The 26,636-nt window shown below is 47.1% G+C and overlaps 1 protein-coding gene across 2 annotated transcripts in view; it reads right to left on the bottom strand.

Moving 5' to 3' along the window:
- The window catches only part of SLC12A8 (solute carrier family 12 member 8), a 61,044-nt gene that overhangs the window by 10,923 nt on the left and 23,485 nt on the right, over positions 1 to 26,636 (bottom strand). For both annotated transcript variants that reach the window (XM_054209960.1, XM_054209961.1), the window contains 4 exons: positions 15,137 to 15,250; positions 7,593 to 7,680; positions 5,944 to 6,031; positions 2,582 to 2,728 (listed from right to left, as the gene is read on the bottom strand). In XM_054209960.1, the coding sequence (XP_054065935.1) occupies positions 2,582 to 2,728; positions 5,944 to 6,031; positions 7,593 to 7,680; positions 15,137 to 15,250 (437 nt within the window). The remainder of the gene's footprint in view (positions 1 to 2,581; positions 2,729 to 5,943; positions 6,032 to 7,592; positions 7,681 to 15,136; positions 15,251 to 26,636) is intronic.

Genomic DNA, 26,636 nt, shown 5'->3' with positions numbered 1-26,636 from the left:
TCCCTCCTTTCTTCCACCCAAGCCACATCTGCCCAGCGGCGGGAGGGAAGCAGCAGAGAGGTTGGGCAGCCGAGGATGCTGGAGGGCGGGAGGCAGCCCCAGCGATGCCGGGTGAGCACTGGGAAGGCAGGCAGCCAGGAGAAACACTGTCTGCTCCTCTCCCCTGGGGTGCGGTGAAGGCAGGGAGAGGAGGTGAAAGAGAGAGCCTAGAAGACAGGCTGAGAGAGCTGGGGTTGTTCAGCCTGGAGAAGAGAAGGCTCCAGGGAGACCTTATAGCCCCTTCCAGTACATAAAGGAGGTTACAGCAAAGATGGGGAGGGACTCTTTATCAGGGAGTGTAGTGATAGGACAAGGGGTAACAGTTCTAAACTGAAAGAGGGGAGATTTAGATTCGATATCAGGAAGAAATTTTTCACTATGAGGGTGGTGAGGCACTGGCACAGGTTGCCCAGAGAAGCTGTGGCTGCCCCATCCCTGGAGGTGTTCAAGGCCAGGCTGGATGGGGCCTTGAGCAGCCTGGTCTAGTGGGAGGTGTCCCTGCCCAGGGCAGGGGGGTTGGACCTAGATGATCTTTAAGGTCCCTTCCAACCCAAACCATTCTATGATTCTAAAGCAAAGGGCATCAGGAGAGACTTGAGCCATCAGCTCATGAACTTTAATCCCAGGTCTAACATGTCCTTCCTTGGACCAGGCACTGTCTCGCCATTTCAGTACCCAAAAAGCCCGTGCAGGCTGTGTAAAGATCTCTCTGGAAAATATCTTACAAGATATATTACAAAATATCTTAGGTTTTCCGAACTGCATGTGCTTCTTTAAGAAACACACAGCTCAAACTGAAACTATTTCTAGTTCCTCCATCCTTATTCATTAACAGAAAAGGGGACCCATTCTGGACCTTACGCCTTTTCACAATGAAATAGAAATACATCTCGGGGATAAAGGAACACGGTTCTCAGAAAGCATCTTTGGTATCAGAAGAACATACTGAGATGGGGAACAGATGGGATGATCTCAGGATGCCTCTGGCTTGGGTTTAATGCTACAGAAAACAGTTGTGTCCTTCCCATCAGCTGGGGTTATGGTGACTACAACACTTTTTTCAGCCATGGAAAAGAAGAACTGATGTGGAACAGATTGGTAAGGGCAAACTAAATCCAGTAACTCTCCATAAACCAAATCTAGACAATTTTCAAGGTGGCAGAGAGAAGGATGGGGGGAAAGTGATCTGCCTTTGATTTCTCACCTCTTTTTGAGCCCTTCCCATTGTGGCTCTCTGCCTGGACCGCGTTCAGAGCAGAAATTTTGACAGAAAGACAGAAAACTGCCAGAGAAGAGAGGGAATCAGCTTTGCAAGCAAATTTGCTAAATCACTGAGAATTTGCAAAGGATTGCCAAGTGGAGAACAGCCTGCTCCGGGATTGCCTGACAACTGACTCCAGGAGTTGGAAGTTTTTGCTGTCATTATTGTTCCTGCTTCACTTATAATTATTACTGTCTATTATTATTATTGCTATTATTATGACTTTAATTTTAGAAAATTACTTTGAGAAACATAAAACAAAGTCTACCAAATTATTATACCTACAAAACAGTCAAATATTTTAAAACATTCATAAATACCAATATTGTAAAATATCTTTCCTTGTTTACAAGCTGCTCTGAAGGAGCAAAACATTGTAAGACTTTTCCAGCCCTCGGTACAGACAGTTAGGTGCTGCAGGTTATCGAGACCGAGGGAATTATTTTCTCCCTGTTTAGAAGAAGAGAAAGCCATAAAAAATAGCCTGCTGTGAACGTATAGCCCAAGACTACAGAGTCCTGAGTGACTGGTACTTCGACTGATCTCAGCGGAACGACTCACGTGAATGTGGATTATTTGTGAGGACAAGGAAAAAGCCTCTTGTCATATTCAAAGCAAGGCTTTGTTTCAAAGCACATCTAAAGCTTAGCAGCCCCCTAACTTAACCCTTCAAATCTATTCTTTGTTTTTTTATTTTACAGAGTCCAAAAGGCACCTTATCGTACAAAGAAGTGTGCTCTCCTCCGGTGAGACTGAGGCCACTGCACCGTGACTAGTCACGTACTCAGCTATGAGGTTACCAGAGAGGATAGGAAGAGCTCAGAGAAAAAGTGCAGAAAATTAAAAAGAAAGAAAAAAAAGAAAAGAAAAAGAAAAAAGATAAAGAAGCAATTACCATTCATTTCACCAAAGTGCCTGGACAAAAGCTTCACGTCTCTGCCCTTGCTGGGAGGGCAGAGAAGAGCTAGGTACCTCCCTTGGCCACGGTTAAGATAAGCAGCAATGAAGATAAGGTGTTTGGGGCTTGGGACAGAGGTGGTGCAGCACAGGGGACAGGCAGGGAAAGGACTGCAAGCAGCTGGGCTCTTGGGTTTTTAATAAAACCACCCACTTCTCAGCTTTTCCACCTACTCTAGGGTACCAGATCCCAAGCCTGCCCCTCCTTGATTTTCATACATCCCCCACCTCACCCTACAGACACACAGAAGCCCTGGCTTCTTAAGTCGCCAGTTTTCCTTCAGGCGAAGGTTTGAGAGCAATCTCGGAGGAAGGATGACTAACCCCACGTCCAAGGAAGGCGAGCGTGGGGATGACGTTCTCCTGGGCGATGTGCTGCAGGATCCTGGGTGCTCCGTAGAGCCCTCCCATGCAGGAGGCCAGGGACGAGATGTACAGCCCTAGCAAAAACAAGAAACCCACCAAGGATACCTGGAGGAAGCGGAGAGAACGTAAAGTTGATTATATTGTTCTTTAAAACCCCCCGAGCAGTCTCAAATACAAGTATTTTAAGAGATCACATATATTTTGTAACGTGGCTAAATGAACAGAGCGAGCCCTGGGAAAGTAGCAATTTAACTGGTCTATGGTATAAAGTGCAAGCAATTAATACAGGAAAATTATCCCATAAAAGTAATTTAATACTGAACATCCTGTACCGACAGAGCCATTTGACAAGCTCATATCCAAGAAATTCTTTGTCACTTGGAGCAATTGCAGCAAAGCAGCAGCTATTAGATTCCCCTTAAGTAACTGGAAGTGAGTTTATTTCAGGAGAGATCACTTATATACAGAGCACATCATACAGGAAAAGCTGCCCAGGCTTCCAACCATCCAAAACAGGAAGACAAACCCCTGCGTCCCAGAGGGGAAAACCAATCCTGAGAGAAAACCCACAGTAAAACCAAATCAAAATTGCCACTTAAACAAATGGCATCTCAAAAAATACGCTCCGAAGGATATAATACAATGACCTTATTTTCCTGTCTTCAATGAGAAAAGAATTTCCTTTGGCCAACATGAAACTTTAAAAAAAAAAAAAAATAAATCTTTAAAGCCACAGTGCTAACAAGGCTGGGTTTACTACCGGTTTCTAGTGAGCACCCTTTCAAACGCGGAGCATCTCCTGCAGGCGTGGAGGGACAGGAGGGCAGACCATGGTTTATCACACAGAAGCGAGGACTGGGGTGCCCCTGCGCAAGTCCCCACTGTGAAGCGCTGCCAGCACAGGCAACATCTCTAGAAAAAAACCTACCCAAATACACAAAACCTCAAGAAAGCTTTGAAATGGGAGTGCTTCTGGTACCACGGCACGTGGACATGGGCAGACACGGCGAGGAGACTAAGGTCTAGGGTCATCATCCCCGAGTCCTCCAAGACCACACGAGTCTGACAGCCAGCAGCCGGCCACAGAAAAAGGCAAATCACAGCGGGTAACACCAGCACAAAGGCCAGGAAGTGAGAAACCCCCCAAATTTTGGTCCAGATCTGTCCTGCCCATACTGAAGCAGGCCACTGGAGGTGCCCATAGGCATCCATGGCAGGGGACAGCACTAAATGCAGGTCCCTCGTGTCCCACCTCTCCTTCCCTCCCACCCTCCTCTCGTGGAAAACAAAGTATAAATGAACATGGGTCCTCCCAGCTTCTGCCCCTGTTCAAGTCAGGTGGCTCATGCTTTATTAGAAGGAATAACAAAAATTTACCTGTCTAAAGATGATTTAAGCTACATCTGCCTTTTCCTCATCTATGAAATCCACACACAGCCAAGAGGAGATTGGGTAAAAAGCCATAAATGTCTGCCCTTGAGGAGATTGGGTAAAAAGCCATAAATGTCTGCCCTTTGGGGAAGGCATGTAAAATTGATGTTGTGGTCCAGAACCATACAAAATTCCTACCAGAGCATTCCTTTTCCCTGTGAAAATCCACTTGGGCCTTGAGAATTTTATCTTGTGGGACAGAGAAACTTGAGAGAAAGATAAGCAGATACCAGCTTCCATTAGACCAATGGGCAGACACTCGATGGGGAATCTTCCCTTCCCTCTCCTCTAATCCTGCCCTGCTCTGAGAAATCCTTGGAAGGAACAATCACTTGTGCCAGACATCGTATATTATTTTAGCTGCCAAAAATGCTTGCATTTTAACGCACTACTTGACATTCAAATCAGGGTTAGAGGGGAAGAGTCCTTTTCACCGAGGCTGATGAAAGGGTTTGCTGCGGGTTTTGAGCACAGAGAGCGTGAATACTTTGGAAGAAATTGGCACTTCGAGCTCATTAGAAGTGAAATTACTGAATCTCATTTTTGTGTTTGAAAAGCCAAACAAGTATTGTAAGGGAGAACAGCAGCCAAGTGCTCGCTCACCTGTGAGCGACAGAAAGGGAGAGTTTGCACATTGGATGTGTAATGATCTCTCCTCCGCCGCCCCTCAAACAAAGTCATTAAAATCTACAGCAGCTTGTTATAACTCAAAGAAACAACATGAATATTGGGGATTGCACCATTTTTTTTTTGTTGTTCCACACCAAGGAAAAGAAAATTGAATTTGCTTTTTTGTTTGGGTTTGTTTTGGTTTTATATCTAACATTATTAAATATCTTCACATTCTTTACTGTGAGATTTTTCATTCCCCTCCCCACCCCAGAGGGTTTTGAAGTTAAAACACAGCTTTAACAATCTCTTTCTCTTCAGCTGATTCATTTAAAGCTGATTCTTCTAGTTACTGTGTTTTTCGCCCACTAAGTCTGTCACACTGACACAGAAAGATGTTGCCTTAAAGAAGGCAGGATAATTCTTTTTTTGCCCTGAAACAGAGATGATTTTTTACCTTGGCGGGAAGTGACAGGAGCCCCACCGATAACCTGGAATTTATTTGGGGGGCTGGAGGAAGTCTAGAGCTACAATTATTTAGGGAGAAAACGAAGCCAGAGTTGCAAATTGATATTTTAGATTAAAACCATGTTACAAATCAAAGAAATGGCAAACATCTCAATTTGAAATTAGTCACAAAAAATACTGTCAAATATGACGAACCCATGATTTTGGAGAATGCTGAATAATAGAAAATTACGTCCCATATCCCATTTAAAGTAAGACAGCGACGCACGCCAAAATCTTTTGCTCTCTTTTTCAAGGCCTGCAATGATCAGGTTCCTTGCCTGTAACACTACAAACCTCCCTCACGTACATACACCCCATGTGGAACATCTCGAGTTTAATAATCCTATTGCTCGCCCTGCAATTACAGCCCGCTAGATATGGAAATGTGAGCTTCGCTTGACTTAGGAAAGATAAGCAGGGGGGTTCTTTAGAGATTTCAATTTGGTCTAAGCTTCCATCAACGAGAAAGGATACATTGAATAAAATACAGCATTTATCATTAGACCACATTAGCATATTTTAGCTCTTAAAGCTATTGCTGGGTGATTATGCCAAGATTCAGCATTACTGGATATGCCGGTGAATGCAAAGCCATTCAAATCAATTGTACACTGCCATTTGCAGTGGGGAAATCCCCCCGAATTTCAATGAGGGATGGGCACCCAAATTCCTTAGGCTTTTGAAAAAGTTCAAGCATTCTTTCGATACGGCAGATGGCAACCCGAAAGCACCATTATATAAAACCACGCTGGGTTATTCGAACAAGTTACCTTCTCTGCCATCATGAAGTCATAGCGGAGTGACTGACGCGTACAAATGGCTCCCAGCAAAAAAACAAAGACCATGTACAGAAACCACCTGCAAACAATAAAAATAAACTAATTTTTTCCAGCAAGAGAAGACCATTGAGAATTCTGCCCATTAGCCGAGCCAGGAGAAGGTCAAGTATAGAATCTTCATGGTTGGTAAGGACCTTTGAGATCATCAAGTCCAACCATACACACACACACAAAAAAACCCCAAAAAACACAAAAAACAACCTGCAAGTTGTGTCTTCAATCACTCTGCATGGGCTGTTCCTGCATGATTTAGCCTCAGGGCTAAATTTAACACTGATTCCATGTTACTTACCTGCTCCAGTGCACTGGGGACAGCCGCAGAGTGACCGTATGGTACCCTGAGGGGAAGGCACCTGTACTCTTGATCTGTGCATGGGGGGCATAACCCAGGCCTGAGGACAGGCTTCTTAACAGGGCCTGTTGCGATAGGTCAAGGGGTAGCGGTTTTACATTAAAAGGGGGTAGATAGGAAATAGATATAAGGAAGAAATTTTCTACCATGAGGGTGGCGAAACACTGGCACAGGTTGCCCGGAGAGGTGGTAGATGCCCCTTCCCTGGAAACACTGAAGGTCAGGTTGGACGGGGCTCTGAGCAACCCAATCTAGTTGAAGATGTCCCTGCTTGTTGGATGGGGGTTGGACTAGATGGCCTTTAAAGGTCTCTTCCAACCCAAACTATTCTATTATTCTGCAGGTACACAGGTCCCCTCAGCTGGCAGTAACATTACAGACACCACAGCCAGCTTGCTCTACAACCTCAGTCAGCCTTTGGTATCTCTGGTGTTTCCATGACTCAGGTGGAGGGACAAGCAAATCCGTCCGCAAAGTGCAGACAGCAGAGACGTGAATGGCCACAGCCCATCCATCTGAGATATTTCTGTGTCCCGTGGAATCCCTCGCTTAAAACAAGCACCGCTTTCAGCAGGAATCCCTCTAAATTCAGAAGATCCTTCCTGCCTGAACCTTGGTACGCAGTTAAACATAATGATTTCAAAAACAGTTTAGGCGGCAATGAAAACAGGCAGGAAAACCTACCGAGGTTTGGGTTTTTTTTTAATATGTAAGGGTATTTTATCCCTGGTAAGCAGCATTTCCCAGGGGACAGCATTGCCTGGGGATGCAGGGCTCCTGCCTCCCCCTAGCCTTGCAAGTGGGTAGGTCATATCACCTGTCTTGGCCCTATTTTCCCAATAATACAAATTATAATTTTTTTTATATTTTCTATTTATATAGGAAAAGAGAGCACTTTGAAATCAACAGCAACAAGTGACAAAATCGTGCACCCCCAGCCTTCGAGAGCTTTGCACCCTGCCTTGGGACAGCCGGGCTGTGGCAACACAACTGCTCTCGCACCAACACACATCCCACCCGGCAGAGGAAGGACTGATTATATCCGCGTTAATGAACCTCTTCTCCCACCCACTCGGAGTAGGTGGTGGTAATGGATGATAATTTGAATGAGAGCCAGACTTTAATTTTCCAGATGGCTGAGTAATAAGAGGTTGATGGGAATATGAAATGGATTGGTCACGTCCAGGTCAGTCTCCAAAGAGCAAATTTTCCCCAATTTATGACTTACGAGGTGCCGATAGCAGCCAGAGACCCCAGGGGGATGTTGGTAGCAGGCTTCTGGAGGTCTCCGCTCATATTGAACCCAGCCATCACGCCTGTATTGTGTAGACATAAATGTAATTTAGAGTTAATCTAAGTTATAGCGTATATAATACATATTATAATACGTAATATAATTTAATCAATCAGTTAATCGATTGCTTCAGAACACTAACTATATCATTTCATTGTAATTAACATACACACATGAATATTGGCTCCCACTGATTGCTTGGTAAGAAACTGTTCATGTCTTTAACAGCAACAAGCCAACACTAACACGTCTACAAAGAATCGTTTGTCCAGTATGAACAATGCTGGGGAAAAAGAAAAAAGGAAAAAAAAAATAAGCAGAAATCTGAACAAACCCCTTCTTATCTTAATGCAAACCTCACAGAAGACAGCACTGTCTAATTGTTGAGAAGAAAAATGCTGCCGTTCATCAGGGCAGCGCATTCAGCGGGGCATTCTACCCCCCCAGACCAGATCCATTACAGGTCCCTGCATCCATAGGGGACAACCGCCACTACAGAACGGCCTGTCCTGTCCGTGTTTAATGACGATCACATGCACATCGAGCAGAGGGAATAACAGCGCTCAGCACGTAGGTGGCACCTTGCAGCCAAGCGATCTGCTTTGGCAGTAGGCATTATCGCTGCTTTGCAGATAGGAAAACAGAAGCTCTGAGAGAGTAAGTGATTGTCCCAGCGTCACAGAGAAAACACGTGGCAGGACTAAGAATAAAGCACTGAACTGTTATTTTAGGGCAGATTACAGGGTATTGTACAATTAGGGACAGTCCTTAGCCTAAAAAATTACCATCTAAAGACGCAAGAAAGGGAAACAGGACGACGCAAAAGATCACAGTCTCCATGCTGAGGCTAGGAACCCAAGATTGAAATGGGTTAAGAGACTTTGCCCATCATTGAAGAAGGAATCATACCAGACTTGGCAAGCAAACACAACTTTTCGTGTCAAATTATCCCAAAACTTTTCCTAGAAGACTTCAGATATCCACTGTAAAAAAAAAAAAAATATTAAATAATCTGTGATTTAGAATCCTGATGAGTATTTGGCCAATTTGAAGGCAGGACAGAAGAACCTCTTTAAGACACTAATTCCTGCCCATCACTGTCCCAACCCTCAGATGTGAGATTAATGTCTTCATAAGGACGCGTGGGCCAGGTGCCAGCCAGCAGTGCTCATGGGACGGTCCCTGGGAGCTGGGGTGAGATCACCACAGAACAACAAGGAGGAGGAGGAGGCCAACGCCACGGTGCTTGCAGCATCTGCCAGCCCTGGCAGCGGGGAACCGACCGCGCGTCGGTCTGCGACTCGGCTGCCAAGTCCAGCAGTCATTCCTCATTTTCAGAGGGCACAAGAGTGACAAACCAGTCTCTGAGGCTGCAAATCTGAGTTGACTACAGCTCTAAATCAGCAACAACTCATTGCATCTTAAAGCTCAAACACCGATTGCCACTTGGGAGGGTTTTCTCCCAAAATGAAGGGTAGACAGCAGCTCTGGGACAAATCCCACGATAAAGGGGACAAACCCAGTGCAGCTGATGGGTGCCTTCCCTACAGACCTCCTGTGGCCACCAGCAGACTGCCAACAGGGAGCAACGGTTGGGTTGCTAATTGGGGGACAGAGGCTGATCTCCAGCTGCGTCCCAGGCTTTGCTGTGCATCTTCATAGCTCCATCTCCCCATCTGCTAGATGGGAATCGTAACACTTCCTCTCCTCGCCGTGCTGCCATGAGGATAGCATGTTAATGAGCAGAAGGCACTCACACGTTGCCAAACACATCAGCTAAGCATTCAGGGCTTTATTTATTTATTATTAATATTTTTTCCTCAATTGCCTTTTTCTTACCCCTTGATCATCCCACCCAGCAGCCATCTTTTTCTGCCACCCTCTCCACCAGAGATTCAGAGCCCCAACAGCCTCTCCTCTGTCCCCATGGACTCCTGGTATTCCTCAGCTCCTGGAAGAGCTGTCTTCCAGATTCGGACCAGATTTGAATCCTTGACACCATACCGAAGCCATTACAAATCAAAATAAGTTCTTAATTTTCTCCTGGAAGGCTGTTTCATGGACATACTTCTGAACAGCACTGCTAAAAGCCCATCAACTGGTGCACTTTTCCCCGTATAAAGCTTCCAAGCACTGCTGCTTTTAAAGATCTACACAACAGGCTTAGCTGGAGGTGAGAAAAGTCAGGAAGGCAGAAGTCCATGGAAATGGTCACAAACATCGTGCTAAATAAAGCCACTATGAAGTAGTCTTTGGTGACATGCTACTTTGCACTTCAGGGGCAAAGCAGAAAGCTGAGAATACTCTGAATTTTTCTTCCAAAGGGAGCAAACCATTGTCAGAAGGACAGCTGTTAATCTCATGTGCCTCTTGGCCAAGTTTCCCAAACATCTGGCACCACCTCTAAACCTTCCAGCTTGAGCTTGACTCACCTCTTCCTCATCCAAACTCCTGCCTCAGCAAAGCACTGGGGAAACACCAAAATGGCGTTTTCTGGACTGAATATGAAAAGAGTTGAAGACATGTGAGTCATCGGCACAGCGATGACTGCACAGCCCAGGCTGCCTCACTGCCTCCCTGCGACAAGACCCACGCGTATTTAGGAGCAGCCAGGAGATGACCTGCCAGAGCCCACATAAATGGGATCTTGAGATTGATGATTGACCTCATGCCCAGCAGCAACTAGGGGTCAGACCCAGGCCAGCGCACACCATTAGCTTCTGTCAGGATCCCCAGGAGGAGGAGGTCACCAGAGTCTCATGGCTTCCACTGCCAAAGGCCAAGGCCACCACAGAGGGAACCAACACAGATATACTCAGCCACTCAGCCCACAGCTATCTCCTCCATGCTGCAACCATGCCTTTGACCTGACTAGTAAAAAGTATGGACAATCTCGTAGTACAGACGTATGGACGAAGCCAAAGCTACCTCTCCACCACCACCCAATAAGTGATTTTCCAGACAGGATGTCAGCTACCAAAAGGCAGTACTAAGAAGGTCTTTTGCGAGCAGCAGACTAACCACACCACTTTTCAATGAAAGGAAAACCTGATTAATTTTAAAAAAACCCTAAATAATCTCCACCACCCATAGCCTTGGTCACCCCCTGCCAGAAAACTGTTCTGACTTGCTAGTAGCCTTTCCAGAGACTCTAGCTACTCAACAGAAGAAAAACCCTACACTTGCGTATAAAATTCAACGATGTAGAGAAGTTGGGACGTTCCTTCCTCCTTACACAGACCTGTCCCCTAGGGAGATGGCCAATCCCTTCTGAACTCAAGCAATCATATCTGCAGATTGTCCATGGAGAAAATTATCCACCTCTCTGTTTCAGCGAGATAGCAGGCTGGATTTTCCACACTGGCTATTATCTCAGAGAGCAGAAGATAATGACAAAGCTTCTGGACAAGGAAGCATGAAAACACGGTCAACCCAGCCAGGAAATTATGGCTGAGACAGTCTGTACATTGCTGCTATTCCCAGTGTAATCCTGTCCTGGGCATCATCCAGGCGGTGGATACGTGCACGAGGGGACCACCTACATTGTACGTTAGACACAACCATCAGCTCCACCAGCTCTGGCGCCTAACTCCACCAGCTACGGTTTGTAGCTGTAGATATGACTGCTTGCAAACACCCATTGCATTTCCCAGTGAATTTACTAGAAAATATAAAAGGGTTGGGTTTTTTTTTTCCTTCGCCCAGGAGATGAAGAATGGAAAATCTTAGATAAGAATTGTAGCTAATTTTTTAAAAGGGCCAAATTCTCCACTGATGTAAGCTGGCACCTCTCCATAGACTTCAATGGAGTTGTGCCAGTTTACATCATCTGATAACTTAGCCCAAAACTTCTAAATCTATTTGCTGTCATTTTGCAAGTGCCAAATATGGTTTACTTCAGAACTGGTTTCAGTACGATGATATTTTCCACTAACGCCGCTTCAAATGTCATCTTACTTTCTTGTATCACATGACAACACACTTCTTTCATTAGATAGAAAACCTCGGGGATTTAGTAGGAAAAGAAAAACATTTTCTGCACAATGGAACTGATGTTTAACTTCATTTTTAAAACACATTGACGGTTGCACAGCTGCTGCTGGAGCTGAACGCGGGCAGGCAGCTCCCAAGACTCCTTCCCCGTGGAAAGCCCTGGTTAGATGGGTTTCTGGGCATTTGCGTATCACAGCAGGGCAGCAAAACATGTGCATGAAGAAGGTATTTACAAACACGCAGAAAAATATCTGGTTAATGCACAGAATCTCTATAGGGATATGTTCACATCTTCCACGGCGAGTAGGTTAGTCTTTTTGATTGAAGCCAGCAAATCTGTCTTCCATGCCCATGCACTCCCATTTAGGCCAGCTCTAGATGTATGTTTTGGATCGCTCTGCTACTTCTCTATTCTTAAATGACAAACTTGGGGGAATAAAGCCAGCTGCACTGCACTTCCAGCTGAAATGGTTTAAACAGCTATTACCCAGGAAGCAAACGGACCAGCCCCTGCTTACCACCGCTCGACCGTAAAACCGGGATAACTTCATTCACATTGCTGGAGACTTACCAATAAAATACAGAGAAACAGAGAAAACAACCCGACCTGGAGTAAGACGAACCAAGGAGGATGCTTGTAGGAGGCAGCATGTTGCTACCAGTCTACGGAAGGCTGGGACGACCATCCCATCCCTTCCAGCTGAAGCATGAACCCGGCCCTCCTCCTGCCTGTACGGTCCAAGCAAAGGTCTCCCAAAAGGTCCTGCTCCCCTTTCCCGAAGTGGCTGCACCTCTACTTTTACAGTTACCAGCCTGTATTTCTGAAGTTCCCGTTCCACTGCTATTTCTGGTGGAAACAGGCAACTTACAAACCGCTTTTCAGTACATCCCAGAGACCAACCTTAAACCAGTTGAATTCAGACAACCATTTCAGAGGGAGAGGAAAGAGCTTATCCTGAAGAGATCAAAATAGTTTCACTTCAAAGAGGAACATTTCATCTCAGAAAGGCCCAAACATCTTGTTTCACAATTTCCTAAATGTTTTTTTTAAAAAAAAAATTTGTTATCAGAACAGCATCTTAGGTTGTGAACTAGCATATGCTAAAAATTAGAAAGAGTAAACATAACATTTAATAAATTAAAGATAAACAGAACATTGCTTTGGGTCAAAGAAATGTTTCAAACTGGCTCGAAGTAACCCCTCAAAACTAAACAACTTATTGTTCCACTGAAACTCTCTGCAAATTTCTGCTGCATCTTAACACAAAGGATTTTGCTTCCAGTGGCTTGGCTGGGTCGCTTAGGGGGTCGCAGCAGAGGTGGGCACCCCTTGATGGTGCTGGGCAGGAGCAGGAGGACATGCTGGAGGTGACAGCCTGGGAGTGATGTTCACGTGCCCCTGCCATTCCTTTGCACACGGAGGTGCTGGGAACCGACGCTGCCGCCCGCTCGCCATCTGCATCACGCTGCCTGCCCTGCGTCAGAGGCGCTGGCAATCCTATCCCATCTCTCCAGCCTCCTATTAATGCCGCTGCCAAACCCACCCCCGAAATGTAATCTCCGATCTCGCCGACCGCCTGTCCTGCTGGCAGGCTCGGGCTGCGTCCAGGCAGCGCCCGCAATGCGGTGGGAAGCAGCTCTGCTCCGGCAACTGCGACCCCAAGAAACCCGGGTGCCCCTCTGCAGCCCTGGCACGGCACCCCCATCGCGGGGAAGGAGGCGAGCTAAGCCAGCCTGGGTCAGGTGGGATGGGGGGCAACCAGCCCTCAGTCCTTGCCCCAGCTCCAGGAGATGTGAGCTTTATTCCCAGTGCTTCTGAAGGTGCCCTGGGCTCCCCATTTGCGATCCGCAGCAGAGAATTCTTGACTCCCGCCCTAACAATTTCTTAATCAGATGGCAAGTTCTTCCAAGAGCACCGAGCACAACCCTACGTTTTATGAGGCTCACAAATTCCGCAGCGCTACAAACAGCAATAACAGCAGCAATAGCGATGTTTTATGGTACCACTGGCACTGCTACTCCGAAGGAATAATTTAAATCCTGTAAATAACCAAGCAATTAAAAAGAACGCATGAAAAAGCTGTGCAGCAACCAAAGTAATTACACATCAGCCCAAACTGCATTTTCAGAGAATGTTTAACATTACTACTGGTATTACTACTGCTAACTAACAAAGCAACAGGCTGCCAGGGCTTTAAATAAATTATATCTATTAGCTTTGGCATTCTTCCTAGCAGCCAAGCATTAGCAGTGATGAAGAACCGTTTAATATGGTTAATCATGGTAATTTTCTGCACAGTTTTATCATAACCATTCCCTCTTCTGTAACCAGGGAGCTGGAAAAAAACTGCTTTCCTGCGTCAGAGGCAGGGCTCATGGGGAAGGTCTCTTTCTTTGGCTGGGGAATTGGCTTGGGCCAGGCAGAAATGACAAAAAAGAGGGTAGAAGCCAACTCCTCCATGGTGCCGGTAGTTCAGGCAGGTGAGTTTTCCTGGAGGAAGTGTACACGGAAGCGTACACAGCCTGATAAGCTGGGAGAGAGGATTTCAAAGGAAAATTCGAAGTCCTGCACTAGATGCACTTGACAAAGCACCATCTTCTGCTACCAGGCCATTCCTCCAGTCCCCTCTGTTTCACAAAACCATTTAGTTTGTCTCCCTGTACCGCAGCAATTCTGCGAACAACTTCCAGCAAGTTGCTTAGAGCTAATCCTCTGAAAATTCACTCTGTAATCCAAGGATTCATCGCTATGGAAACTGCTTATAATTGGTACTTTTTATAGCTTAAAAAACCCGGTGTCAACAAAAGGTATTGTAACTCCAATTGATCGTTATTTCATTCCCACTGGAGATTGCCAGCTTTGGAAAGGGGACATGGATCTTCCTGGTAATTTAAGGGAATGAATGATATGAAAGCACCCAGCTAAGCTCATAAGCGTGAGCTCTGCTGACGTGCAAAGATGCATCCGTGATGCCATGCAGAGAGTGGTGGGTCAGCATCATGAGCGATGGCATCAACCCAGCTCGGCCACTCGCCTGCAGTGAGGCTGGAGGGAAAGTCCTCCTGTGCTCCTCCCACCCTCCCAGTGCCATCAAGTCATACGGCTTATCTAATGAGATAAATCACGATCAGCCCTTTTAAAAAGGCTTGATATCTTGTGGCCCGGCAGCGTCGGCCAAGATTGGTGCCTGAGCCTTGTCTTTGGCAGGGAGGGAATTACACCACCACATCAACCCATAGAGTTGACCAGCAATTTCTGACCACAAAGAGACAGAAGAGCACATTGAAGTGAACAGGACAGGAGCATACAAAATTTGAGATGCTGGAGAAAAGCCTGAACATTTTGAATAGACTACATGAGTCTGTTATGGCCAAGTACAGTCCCACTCGCCTTGCCGAGCAGCCCAGAGGAACTCCCCTTGCTTCTGCTCATCTCCGAGATGTGACTGTGGAGGGAAAGAGGGGGAGGATAAAACTTACGGTACCTGTGGCAGCTGGGAAAAACACTCCAAAAACAGTGAAGAAGGACTCCCCCTGGCTGTAGTTTGGCAGCGTGTTGTTGAACATAAGCTCTTCGGAGTAGCCGACAAAGCCATGCTCTGTGAAGACACAGAAAGGGAGAGGAGAACCTCAGAAACCAGAAGGACTGCAGGAGACCTTCCAGCCTGCTCTCAGCCACCAACCGTCCTCTAAACACGTGTAACAGCAGCAGCTGCTTCCAGGGGTAGTTTGAAAGGGTGAACGTGAACTTATTTGGTGGGGGGAAAAGGTCAGTGTGGTTACAAGATGCAGTGGTGCAGGCCAGCACGTCGAGAGACACCACCAGGCTGGGGAGCTCCTGCCAAGCCAGAACACGGATCACATTAAGTCCTGTCTGCAAGAAAGCAGGACACCTTCCTGTAAAACCAGTCCATGGAGGAAAACCGGCTGCAGAGATCAGCCAATATTTATACTTATTTATCCATGCCACCTTAATCCTCTTTCCAAATAGAGCAAAATTATGCTGCCGTAAGACAACTGCATCCCTGAGCAAGCCCTCACGCCGTACCCCAATTCTGTGTTTCCGCCAGTCGAGCTCCTGCACGGACAAGACCTGAGACGTGCCCATGCTCTGAAGCTGCTACCAACACAGCCAGCTTATACGCTGGTTGCCGACGAGGCCGGAGCCAACAAGTCAGTTTGTTGCAGGCTGGGCTCTGCCCTAGAAGATGAGTGGAGAAGGAATAAGGCGCTCTAAAATTTCCCAGTGCTCTGATGGCGTGTTGTGCACTTACCCTCCTGATGCCATCGCTCTCCGGTTGCTGTGTTATCATCTCCAAACCAAGGCTAAACACGGGGCTGTACATCACGACCAGCCACCCCCCTCCCAAATCTTCTGCAGATGTTTATCACGGTGCAACAAGGAGACAAATGGGCTGTGCCCCGCTCCCCATACCAACTTCTGCCAAGTTTTTCCAAGGTCATACACACACGGGCTTTACTTTCCAAAGAAAAAGTTTTACAGAAGATGGGAGAGAGGGGAAAGCAATGGGTAGGATATCAACGTCACGCAACTGGTTTACTGGGTATGTAATGAAGGATCCTGCTCCCTCACTTCACGCCGGAAGGACAGGTCAAACTCTTCCACAAACCTGGATTTGTTAGGAATAGTTGAGCCCAGTAGCTGATGCGTCAGCAGGGCACTTCTTAGGAAAGGTTTTAAGATGCTTAAAGATAGAAAAGGTAACTCATGAAAAACAGGTTAAGGAATTAATGATGTGTCTATGAAATTAATAATTTCATTTTCAACAGGCAAGACTGCTTTTTAATGGAGTATCTTAATTTGTGGAAACTTCTCCTCCCTGTCAGTAATCCAAATGCTCGTGCCAGCTGGGGTGGGAGGTGAGCAAAGTCGGTCCCTTTTTTCCTCCTGCCACTACAATCTATCTCCAGAAGACATGTGACTGTAATAACTTGAATTTTCTCATTAGCAGGCAGGATGTTGTTTATGGCTGCACAGGGTGATGGCCAGAAATTAAAAAAAGTCTCCATCAAAGCTGTTTCATGCCTCAAAGACAACATTAATGACATTTGGACAATAGATTAAACCGGAAAATTAAATCAGAGCTCTGAACGCAAGACATATCCATTTAAAGTCCCTGAATATAACTAACCACAGAGCTTTGAAGTTGCCACAGAAAAATCCTATAGATAATCAGAAGTTTCCTACTACATCTGCGTTCATTGTGTTGCCCAAACATGGATGGAAACACATTGATGGAAAAGGTGTCCTGCTGCTGGGCTTTTTAGAACCAGCAGCTATCTTCCCTAGGAACAAGTCCCAGACAAGATTTAAAGGGAATAAGCTCGGCACAGCACACTGACCTCTCGACCCCATGGATGTCTGCAGAAAAGTACAGCTTCTGGAGAAATAAAGGGGGGATTTGTGTAGGCTGTACGCTCCCGCAAGACCAGACCTGAGCTCCTTCAACTGGAATTCATGCCCATGACGGCAGGGCACGTGGGCTGGCTGCAAAACTCCCACCAAGCTGCTCGAGGAAAATTTCAGTCCCTGGCCAAGGGATTTTTCACAAAGTACGTGCCCCTCATAGAAATGTTCATGTCTCATTAGTAAAACAAAAGGGGTGGGCAAAATATTCATCTTGCCCCAAGGAGATCTGCAGACCTTCTCCAGTCTGTGCTTCACAACAGCAGCACCAAACATATCTATGTCACTCTTGACAAAAGTTTGCCCCAGTGATTCTCAAACATCTCCCGTGAAGCAGACTCTAGCATCTCTTGACAGTTTACTCTCATATTTTCCTGTCTTTATCATTCAGGTTTACCCTACTGTCTAAACAAAATCACCTTGTTTGAAGTTCATGATGCTATTTCTTGCCTGACCCATAAGTTATTTGCATTTTCTAATGCCGTCCTTTCACCTGCTGTAAACAGTCCCCATCCTGCACTGCCACCATCGACGGTTTCCGCCAGGCTGTAAAACTTTGTGCTTGTCTTCATGAAACCACAAATCGTCCTTTTCAAATCACTTCCCCAGCTTGTGCGAGGTCATCTTGAGGTCTGACCCTCTCAGCCAGGCTGCTGCAAGCCCTTCCCAGCTGGGCATCATCTGCAAATTGAATCTGCGTATTCTCTTTTCCATCACCCAAACAGTTAAGGAAAATACCAAATAACACCCAACCAAAACCATGGCAGAACCTCACCAGACGCAGCCACCTGCTTTGCGAGTGAACCATCTCCCACCATGGTCTTCCAACCAGGTTTTGGGGCTATATAATTCAACGATGGGCTGATCCAGGCACTTTGAGTGCCCTGTGTCTCCTTTGTCACACAAAAGGCCAAGTATACAACCAGACAACATTTTCTGTGATAACGTTTTGGCCATACCATGGCCAAATAGAGACCGTGAGACCCATGAGTCCAACGTCTGACCTGCACCTGTGTGTCTCTGACCTCTACCAATCTTAAGAAGCCAAACAATCTCTCATGCACCATCCATCCGTCTACTGTTCCCTTTCCCACTTGACTCCCCAAAGTGTAAATCCTGGGTATAAGAGACAAAGCCTGAAACCATGGCAGATGTCACCAGAGCCACAGAAAATGACAGCCATGGATTTGTTGAAAGAGCCACAGGATGCGCCTACATCTCCATCCCACTTCTGCTTCCTTTCCTCGCCGCTCTGGCAGGCAAGAGGAAGCCCAGCCATTCCACATTTCCCCTTTAAACAGAACCAGGAGCTTTCTTGTCTAATTAAAGAAAAGTTCATCCAAATGTCACTTGTTATTGCAACCTCATTTCTCAGTCAATCACCCTCCCGTGAAGCCAATCTCACATCCCTTTCGATGGGTTTTACGCCAGGATTTGCAGTCGCCATGAATTTAAGCAAGCTATTGCCACGCGACCGCGGAGCTGAGAACGACTCCCTGTGAGCATCTCCTGGCTGCCCTTGTGCCTGCGACCAGAGCGAGTCATCTGTGACCTTTCAGCTGTCATATTAATGGGACTAATTGTAGCTGACGGGGCAATTGGGCTGAAAATCATCCAAAACAAAACAGGAATCAGCAACTGAGACCAATCGGTTAAACCAACAGAGCAGTCGGTCGGTTGTTCTCAGAGTCAATTATCCACATCCCATTGAAAGTGCACTTCAAAAGGACGAGCTTCGGAAGGAGGAGGGAAGGAAACACGATAGGGTCTATATTTGGCTCTCTGATCTCCAAACAAGGCAAGATCATTTTTTAAATTTTTTTTTTTTATAAGAGGATCTTTTCCTCCAGCTAACTGCTGGGTACGTGAGACCCAAGCCAGATTCCTCCCTCCATGCTCATTGCAAAACGTTTGTCTGACAAATTTTGCTCTCAATTCATTTATGCAACCCCACAGCCTCTAAATCCTGCCTTTAATGATCCCGCTTTCGGTTGGCTTGCAGAGGGCTGGAGCTGAACTGCTATAAACAAACTTCCCAGTGTCACGCTAGAAGGAGAAGAATCTGGTTCCTTCTCTGTGCGTGTCAGCCTTATGGGAAATGCACAATAAAGAGTGGTAACAATTTATTTTCATCATTAGATACTCAATAAGAAGCAGGCAAATAATGGATTTCTCAACTGGTTGAGCTGAAGTAAATAAACAACGGGGGGGAAAATTGACATAGAGCAACATCTGAATTATTCCTGTGATTTTTGACAAATTAAGTCCTTCGAGTTGCCCTTATTAAAATTATGTAATAAACAATAGAAACAACTGAGCAAGCTTCAAATGGAAGAGCTTCCAGGCTGAGCATCCTCCATCCACAAGCGCAGGGGGGACGCAGGGAGCTGCACATCAGCCTGATGCAGGTGGAGGAGGAGGAGGAGGAAGGTGGCCGGGATTTTCACATCCCCCTGGCCACCGCAGATGCCTGGGAGGGGCTACCAGCCTTCACCTGGTTGCCATCACTGCATCCCTCCCTCCGCCCCAGCTAGTTTCCACATTTAAGCTTTTCTTGCCACTTTCTCCCACCTCTCGCCCTGTGGAAGAGGATGAAAGCGGCCGAGGCAGTTTTTGGCACTTGGGACCCACCTTAGCCCCTCCACAAAGCCTGGGGTTTCGGAGCGGCACTCAAGGAGGCTGGAGAAGGGGCACGAGGCGAAGCCATGGTTACGCGGGGTCAGGCCATTATGCAACGGCACAGAGGACGAGGGTGCTGCCAAGTTCCAGGCAACCTGGAGCTCATTACAGATTAGTCAAGTCTTGGCCAAATTCAATAAGCCTGTTCACAAGCTTAAGGTTAAGTAAACCCTGGCACCGAGGCAGGGGCTAAATAATGCAAAAATGGAAAACCACCTTAAGAAACAACTCCCAGAAGACGGTCATGTAGAGCACTCTGCTCGTGATTAGAGATTTTAATTATGAAGGTGGATGTTGAAGGCTTGAAGTGGTGAGATTTTTTTCTTTTCCTAAATAAGTAAGCCCACACGTTCGCGCCTGGAAGGTACTTGCTGAGATTTGCTTTCAGAGAAACAGCTGGAAATGTTTGTCTTGCAGCACATTTCCCAGGTCTGACCCCAGCACTTTCAGGATCCTGTGTGATGTAAGAGGTGGAGAGCCAAAAAGTAATTACATATCCTTAGCATAATTATCTGCTTTCTCTCTCTTTCCCCTCTTCTTCCTCCACCTCAAAACCCTTCTGGCTTAAGCTCTGAAATCCAGCCGTTCCCCTTGGACACCAGTCCAAGCGCATGCCCAGAGTGAGGTCCCAGTGAAGGTGCTGGAGGTACCTGGGCACGCCAGCGTGGAGGGAACAGGAATGGTCCCCACAGCCTGGTCCCACCACAGCTGCCATCCTCACCTGTACACACACCTTCACAGCAAGATGAAGTTTCACTCCTTCTCGCCAGCCACATGCCTGCATTTTCTTCCTCCAAACTCTTAGCCGAGGGCAAGGTACAAGCCGGGTACTTCTGAGCCGTTAACTCCCTGGTGGGTGAGTCAAACCCTGTCAGGTTGGTAACTCTCAGAAGACATGGTCTATCAGATGACTCTTGGGTGGCCTTCTGCTTCAGCGAGGGAGGACTGAATTTCTCCCTCAAAAAGCCCTTGCAATACTAAATCTGCCCCTGCCTGCAGAAGAAGGTCATCCATGGATGGTCTGATGGTCACCAAACTCATCGAAGTGTACTTATTAGGCACAGCCTATCACACAAGACCAGCATCTTCACTCGCCAAGGGAAAGTCAGGTATGCCTGGCTTTAGTGAAGCAGTATTTTGATGCCAAAACACCACCAGCAATAGTTTTTAGAGCACCTCAGAGTGCACTTGCAGATACACAGGACTGGCCGTCCTCATAGAAACTGTGGATGTGCAGAGATGGATGCAAAGCCATGAATGCCATCCCAACCCCACAGCCTTTTTATCTTTGCCTTCTCCCAACACTATGTAAATACTTAAATTTAATTTGAGGCAACAAGCAGCACAGGATCCTCTGTCACAACAGCTCTGAATGACACAACCCTGCTCTCGACAGCTCGCCTTCCCAGCGAAGGGGCTACTCGCACACGCCGGAGAATGACACGGATTCGGCTGACCGCAACCAGCTCAGCAACGCCACGCAGCGCAACCCAAGGAAGGTCACGGTGCACCTCCCCAGCAGACCGGCATCATCAAAGAGGCACGAAGAGGTCACCTGGGTCATAAATAACACTTTAATCACCTTTCCCAACAGAATAAGAAATGAACATATCAAAGCGGTGCAGTGGCAAGCCCCACCTCTCCGCATCCCTCCCTGCACACGCTCGGCTTCCTGTGTTTGGGCTTGTTTAACACCGGCATTAACGATCACATTTCCAATGCTCTTCCAAGGCCTTTCCGTGCCTTTGCAACCGCCCAGCTCCAGCTCCTTAGGTCCTCCCACCTCCCGCTCGTGCGGGCGGCACACAAAACGCCAAGTCAGCAGAAACCACACCATCTTCTTTTTCCCAGACAAGCCCTACACCACCATCTCTGCTCCCAGGCGTTGTCCTACTGCTGCCAGCCCGGTACAGGGCAGACAGAGGCGGAGATGTACAAGAAACATGTAGAAAGGTTGGGAAGCAAAAGGGTGAGAGGGAAACAGCGCTGGAGGTGAAGAGAGGACAGTATGGTGGTTTTTCCATGCCACCCTTCCACCGCCCAACTTGCTGTGGGCTGACACTCAGCCTGCGAGATGCATGAACAGATTTTCACCAGAACATCCCCAGTCCTCTAAAAGATGGAGAACTGGTGACTCATGGAAGCAAAGTGCATTAAGAGCCAGAGCCGTGCTGGCAGGTACTGAGAATAAACATAACCTTTGCTGAACTTGTGCAGAGGTACAAAAATGTTTTAACATCTTCCTGCCTCACCTTTGGATATACAAGTTCTGGCTGGAAGACTGGGAAGAAAGAGAAGGAAAAGAGAAGAGCTGCAGGGGAGTGAGCTGGAGGAGGATGGGATGGACCAAAGAGATCAATCCGCTGTCTCCTGACAGCTACCGGTGGACTCATCTACCCAGGAGACCACACTCATCAAAGCCAGGCTGCCCTTTTCTGGAGCAACAAGTGTGCCACGAGAGTCAGCGTGGACAAGCACAGGCTTCCGATGAGCCAGGAGCACGTCTGCTCCATGCAGGACTTGTGGGCAGCAGCACAGCTCCGCAGCCGGAGATGCTGCACCTGCAGCTCAGCCCAGACAGAGAAGAGCAAACACAAGACTTCTGAAACCTGTCCCTGCAGATTAGCCCTCCACGTGTCACAAATGACGTCATGCCTTGGGTTCGCCTCAGTCCTCAGGGCCACCTCCTACCTGCTGACAGCTCCCACAGCCTCAGCATTTCTGCTTTGGGAGTCTTAAACTAGGTGGTCTTAAAAATAGAGAGGAATTTTGGAATACAGGCAGGTCAGTGATTACGCAGTGATAAAAACACAGCTACTACGCAATTAACACAACGGCACGTGGCCACACTGCCAGATCAGTGCAGAAAGACGGCAGAGCATCTGCTGGAGCTGCCAGGGCACCGAGAGACGGGGGATGCGGGAGCTGCTGGCAGCCCTCAGCACAAAGTGCTGGGAAGAAGAGGAGGTAGGAACGGGAAGGGACTAAATTCCCTCTGTAATTTCCTCCCTAAATCCCAGTTAAACACATTGACTATCAAAAGAGCTCAGAGCAACTGCAGATTGCCACAGGCAGCGGGAATGCCTGCTGTCTCCCCATGCCAGCAGGAGGGTGCCAGCTGAAAATTAAGCATTGGGTGCCATAGCCAGCATCTCCCCGTGTCTCGCCAGCCACGGCAAGCAGTGTCCTCAAAAATGCCAAAGTCAAGTTGAGCAGCAAGAGGCAGCCCAGGGCAGGGAGAGGAGCCCATGGCTATTTTTCCACTCGCGGTGCACAAATAAGCTCCTATTTTATCGCTAGCACTAGGGTAGATGGCTTCATAAATCAGGACAAACAGCACACTTACGTTTCAAATTCGTCAGAGCTGCAAGTAGCAAAAACCAGACAGGTTTTAGTGAAAAAAAAAATTTGGCAGGACAATTGTGGAGGGGAGAAGGATCAGAGCAATTTTAAAAAGAGAAGGAAAGGAGTTCCCTTGCCCAAGACTTTCTCTGCACCCATAATAAGCCCGGCAAACCCAAAATGAGAGATTATGTAAAGTCTGTAATTGAAGGAGTGAAAGCCACAGTTAAAACAATCTAAAAAGGCCAAGCCCTGAGAAAGGCAACTCGAATCCCTTATCTTTTGATGGAAAAGAATGTGCTCCCTGAGATTAATGACGTGTTTACCCGAAAGGAAATCGCCGCCCTTCTGAAGCAGCGAGTGTTTGTTCCTCCCGAGCCCCTGTTTTCTGCTCCAGAGCTGATCTCCCAAACCTCCTGTTTAAAGTCAACACACAATAACGGCTTCCTGCTGCCGCAGGCTCCGAGGGATCCCACCATTAACCCTCTCCCGAAAACCACCCTCCACTGCACCTGCCCGGCCCGGCCACTGCAAACGGGGACAAAAATGGGGTATTTTGGTCACGTTTCCATCACCAGCACGGAGACAGGCATCACACCGGTGGCTGCCAGCAACCTTGCTGCAGGGCGATGAATCACCCCCCTGCATAAATATTTCTCGGTTGAGCAGACAAATTAGCAAGTGTGGGGACTGACAGCGCTGTCGAGGGGAAGCACTCACTGTCTATTTTCCTGTCTTGCTCCTCTCCGAAGTCTCCGGACACAGAAGGGCGACCTCTTCTCAGGTTGCTTGGGGTTTCAGCAGCATGGCCTGCCGCAGGATGCTCTTGGAGAGAGGTCTAACACCGGCCGGTGCAATGTTCTGCTGTCTTACAGGACGCAGGGAGAAGCACTTGTGCACTGAAAACCCTCAAGCGAGCAAGAAATCCTAGAGCAGAAGCGCTGGAGGGCGATCTGTTTGAGGAAACCTGCAAAAGAACTCACTCAGGGACCACCAGTCCTTTGCATACTTGGCGAACCCAAGTATTCGCATCCTCCCCCTCTGCCCAGCTCATCAGGCTTGGAGACTGTTTAGCCTGGAGGAGAGAAGACTGAGAGGGGATCTCATCGATGCTTATAAGGATCTCAAGGGCGGGTGACTAGAGGATGGGGCCAGGCTCTTTTCAGTGGTGCCCGGCGACAGGACAAGGGGCAACGGGCACAAGCTGGAACACAGGAAATTCCATCTCAACATGAGGAAAAACTTCTTTACTTTGAGGGAGACAGGGCACTGGCACAGGCTGCCCAGAGAGGTGGTGGAGTCTCCATCTCTGGAGACATTCAAAACCCACCTGGACGCGTTCCTGTGCAACTGCTCTACGTGACCCTGCCCTGGCAGGGTGTTGGACTGGATGATCTCAGAAGTCCCCTTCCAACCCCTACTGTTCTGTGATTCTGTAGACCCCGAGAAGGGGACTCAAGCCCTAGGGGTGGCTGACCCCCAGTAAATGCACTCGCATGCCACCCCAATCTTCTCCTGGTCTGGGGACCTCAGAGCATCCCGACCATCAGAGCCACCAGGTCACGAGCATCCTCCTCTCCCTAAAGCCAACGGGCCTGCAATAAGGGGTCCTGGCCAACAGCTATAAATAGCACAGAAGGCAAAATAAACAAAGGGAGCTGCTTAAATCGGTCTCCAATGTTCATATTTAGCTAACAGGGCAATTTTCATCTGCAGGATGCTGTCACCTCTCTCAAATCGTGAAGCAGCTGACACTTCCCCTGAGCTCTCCCCAGCCACGTCGTGGCTGCTGTGGGACTGGGCTGGGTGGGGGGAAACACTAATTTCTGCCCAGCTCCCATGCACCTGCTTTATCTCCACCTCAGCTTCTCAAGAGGACAGAGAAGTGAAAAACCACCAGTGTACAAAAGAGGACACACAGAGCCCAAAAGCGCCCACACAGGCAGCTCCTCATCACGGAACTCCGGTGCCTCAGCACTGCTTAAATAAAGGAAAACTCAGGAATGTGCCCATGGCAGTAGTTAGCAGAGTCCTTTGACACTTATTCTGTCTGTACAGGTTGTTGGGTTTTAATTATTTTTTTTTAAAAAGCCAAAAAATGTATAATTTCTGTAGGTGGAATATCTGAAATTTTGGTTAGGAGAAAAAAGGAAGAGACTTTAACATGGGTATTTCAACTTTATATAAAGTCCACTTGTGCTTTATATTATTTAATGCGAAGCACCAGACTTGCCGTAATATATAAAATCCTTCCACTGCTATTTTATTTTTTGATGTGGTATCCGCCACCTGGCTTGTTCAGCGGTATTCCAACCAGCCAGAGGAAATGGGTTTTATTCACTACAAAGAGGACGAGAAGTAAAATGTTCCTTGCTTCACCCTTTTTCTAGGAAAATAGTTTGCATCAATGGCATATTATTATTAATTATAGAGTGGTATTCCTTGGAAGTCAGGCCCAGAGTCCCTGGTTGAGGGAGGCTCTGCAGAACTTCTCCGATGAAAAAGCCCAGCCTCGAGAAATCAGAATTTAGGCTGAGTCAAGGCGCAACAATGGGAGGAAAATGGAGGGTATTTGAGCAGCAGCGGCGATGACACACATCCTTTGGGCTCGTTGGAGTGACCTCCTTTCTAACTCGGAGCCGCTCCGTGTATTGCTTGGGACAAAGCCCAATCCCTGTCGATCAAATCCCCATCTTTCAAAAGAAAGCAGTTGACCAAAGTGTAACATAATCCACCGGACCCTGCCACGGTCTACAGAGCCTTCTGCCATGGTCTACAGAGCCTTCTGCCATACTCATGACGAGGTCATCCCGTACTTCCAAGTTAGGGATATATTATCCAGATGACAATGGTATTTTCAAAAGAAAACTACTCCGTCTGTTGATGTTTTGATTCTCTGTCCAAAACGATACTTTGATTTTATTTTGGGGAGGTTCTCGTTATCCTCTATACCACACACACAGCTACAGCTTCAAGGCTAGTTTCAAACTGCAAATCAAACAGGAAATCAAACAGTGTTTGATTGTGGAAAGGTTGAGCAAGATGTTGTCCCTTAAAAGGTTTTTTTGTTTGTTTGTTTGAAACTATTAATTGAATTCAGTTTAAATCGGAGAATACATTTTCCCTACCAAAATCACGTTTTTCAACAAATGCATTTCCCCTTTGAGTAGAAAAGAAAACCAGCAAGAACCACCAGGCCGTCATCCAGGCCAGCGAAGGCACAACCAGGCTAAAATCTCTTACCTGCAGGCAAAAAAGGCCAAAAATTGTTAACACAAGCCAGCAGAGAAGATGATGAGCAGTAGATAAGGACCTGTGTCCCACGCAAAGTCTTCTCTTTAGCTTAGGGGAAGAATGCGAACTAGAAGTGAAGCGGCTGGAGAAAGAATCTAGTATCTAGAAATTATCTTCATAAATTAAATCCTTAAATAAGGAAAGCTGATTCAGGGCACAACTGAACTGTGACTGGAATTAAACACCAGGGGAATGAAAAAAGAGGAGGTAAAATACCTCCATCATTTGAAAACTATTATGTA

Source organism: Rissa tridactyla, chromosome 7, assembly GCF_028500815.1.
Source record: "Rissa tridactyla isolate bRisTri1 chromosome 7, bRisTri1.patW.cur.20221130, whole genome shotgun sequence".
Lineage (NCBI taxonomy): Eukaryota > Metazoa > Chordata > Aves > Charadriiformes > Laridae > Rissa > Rissa tridactyla.
The sequence above is the reverse complement of the archived record's forward strand: the minus strand, read 5'-3'. Positions and strand labels throughout refer to the sequence as shown.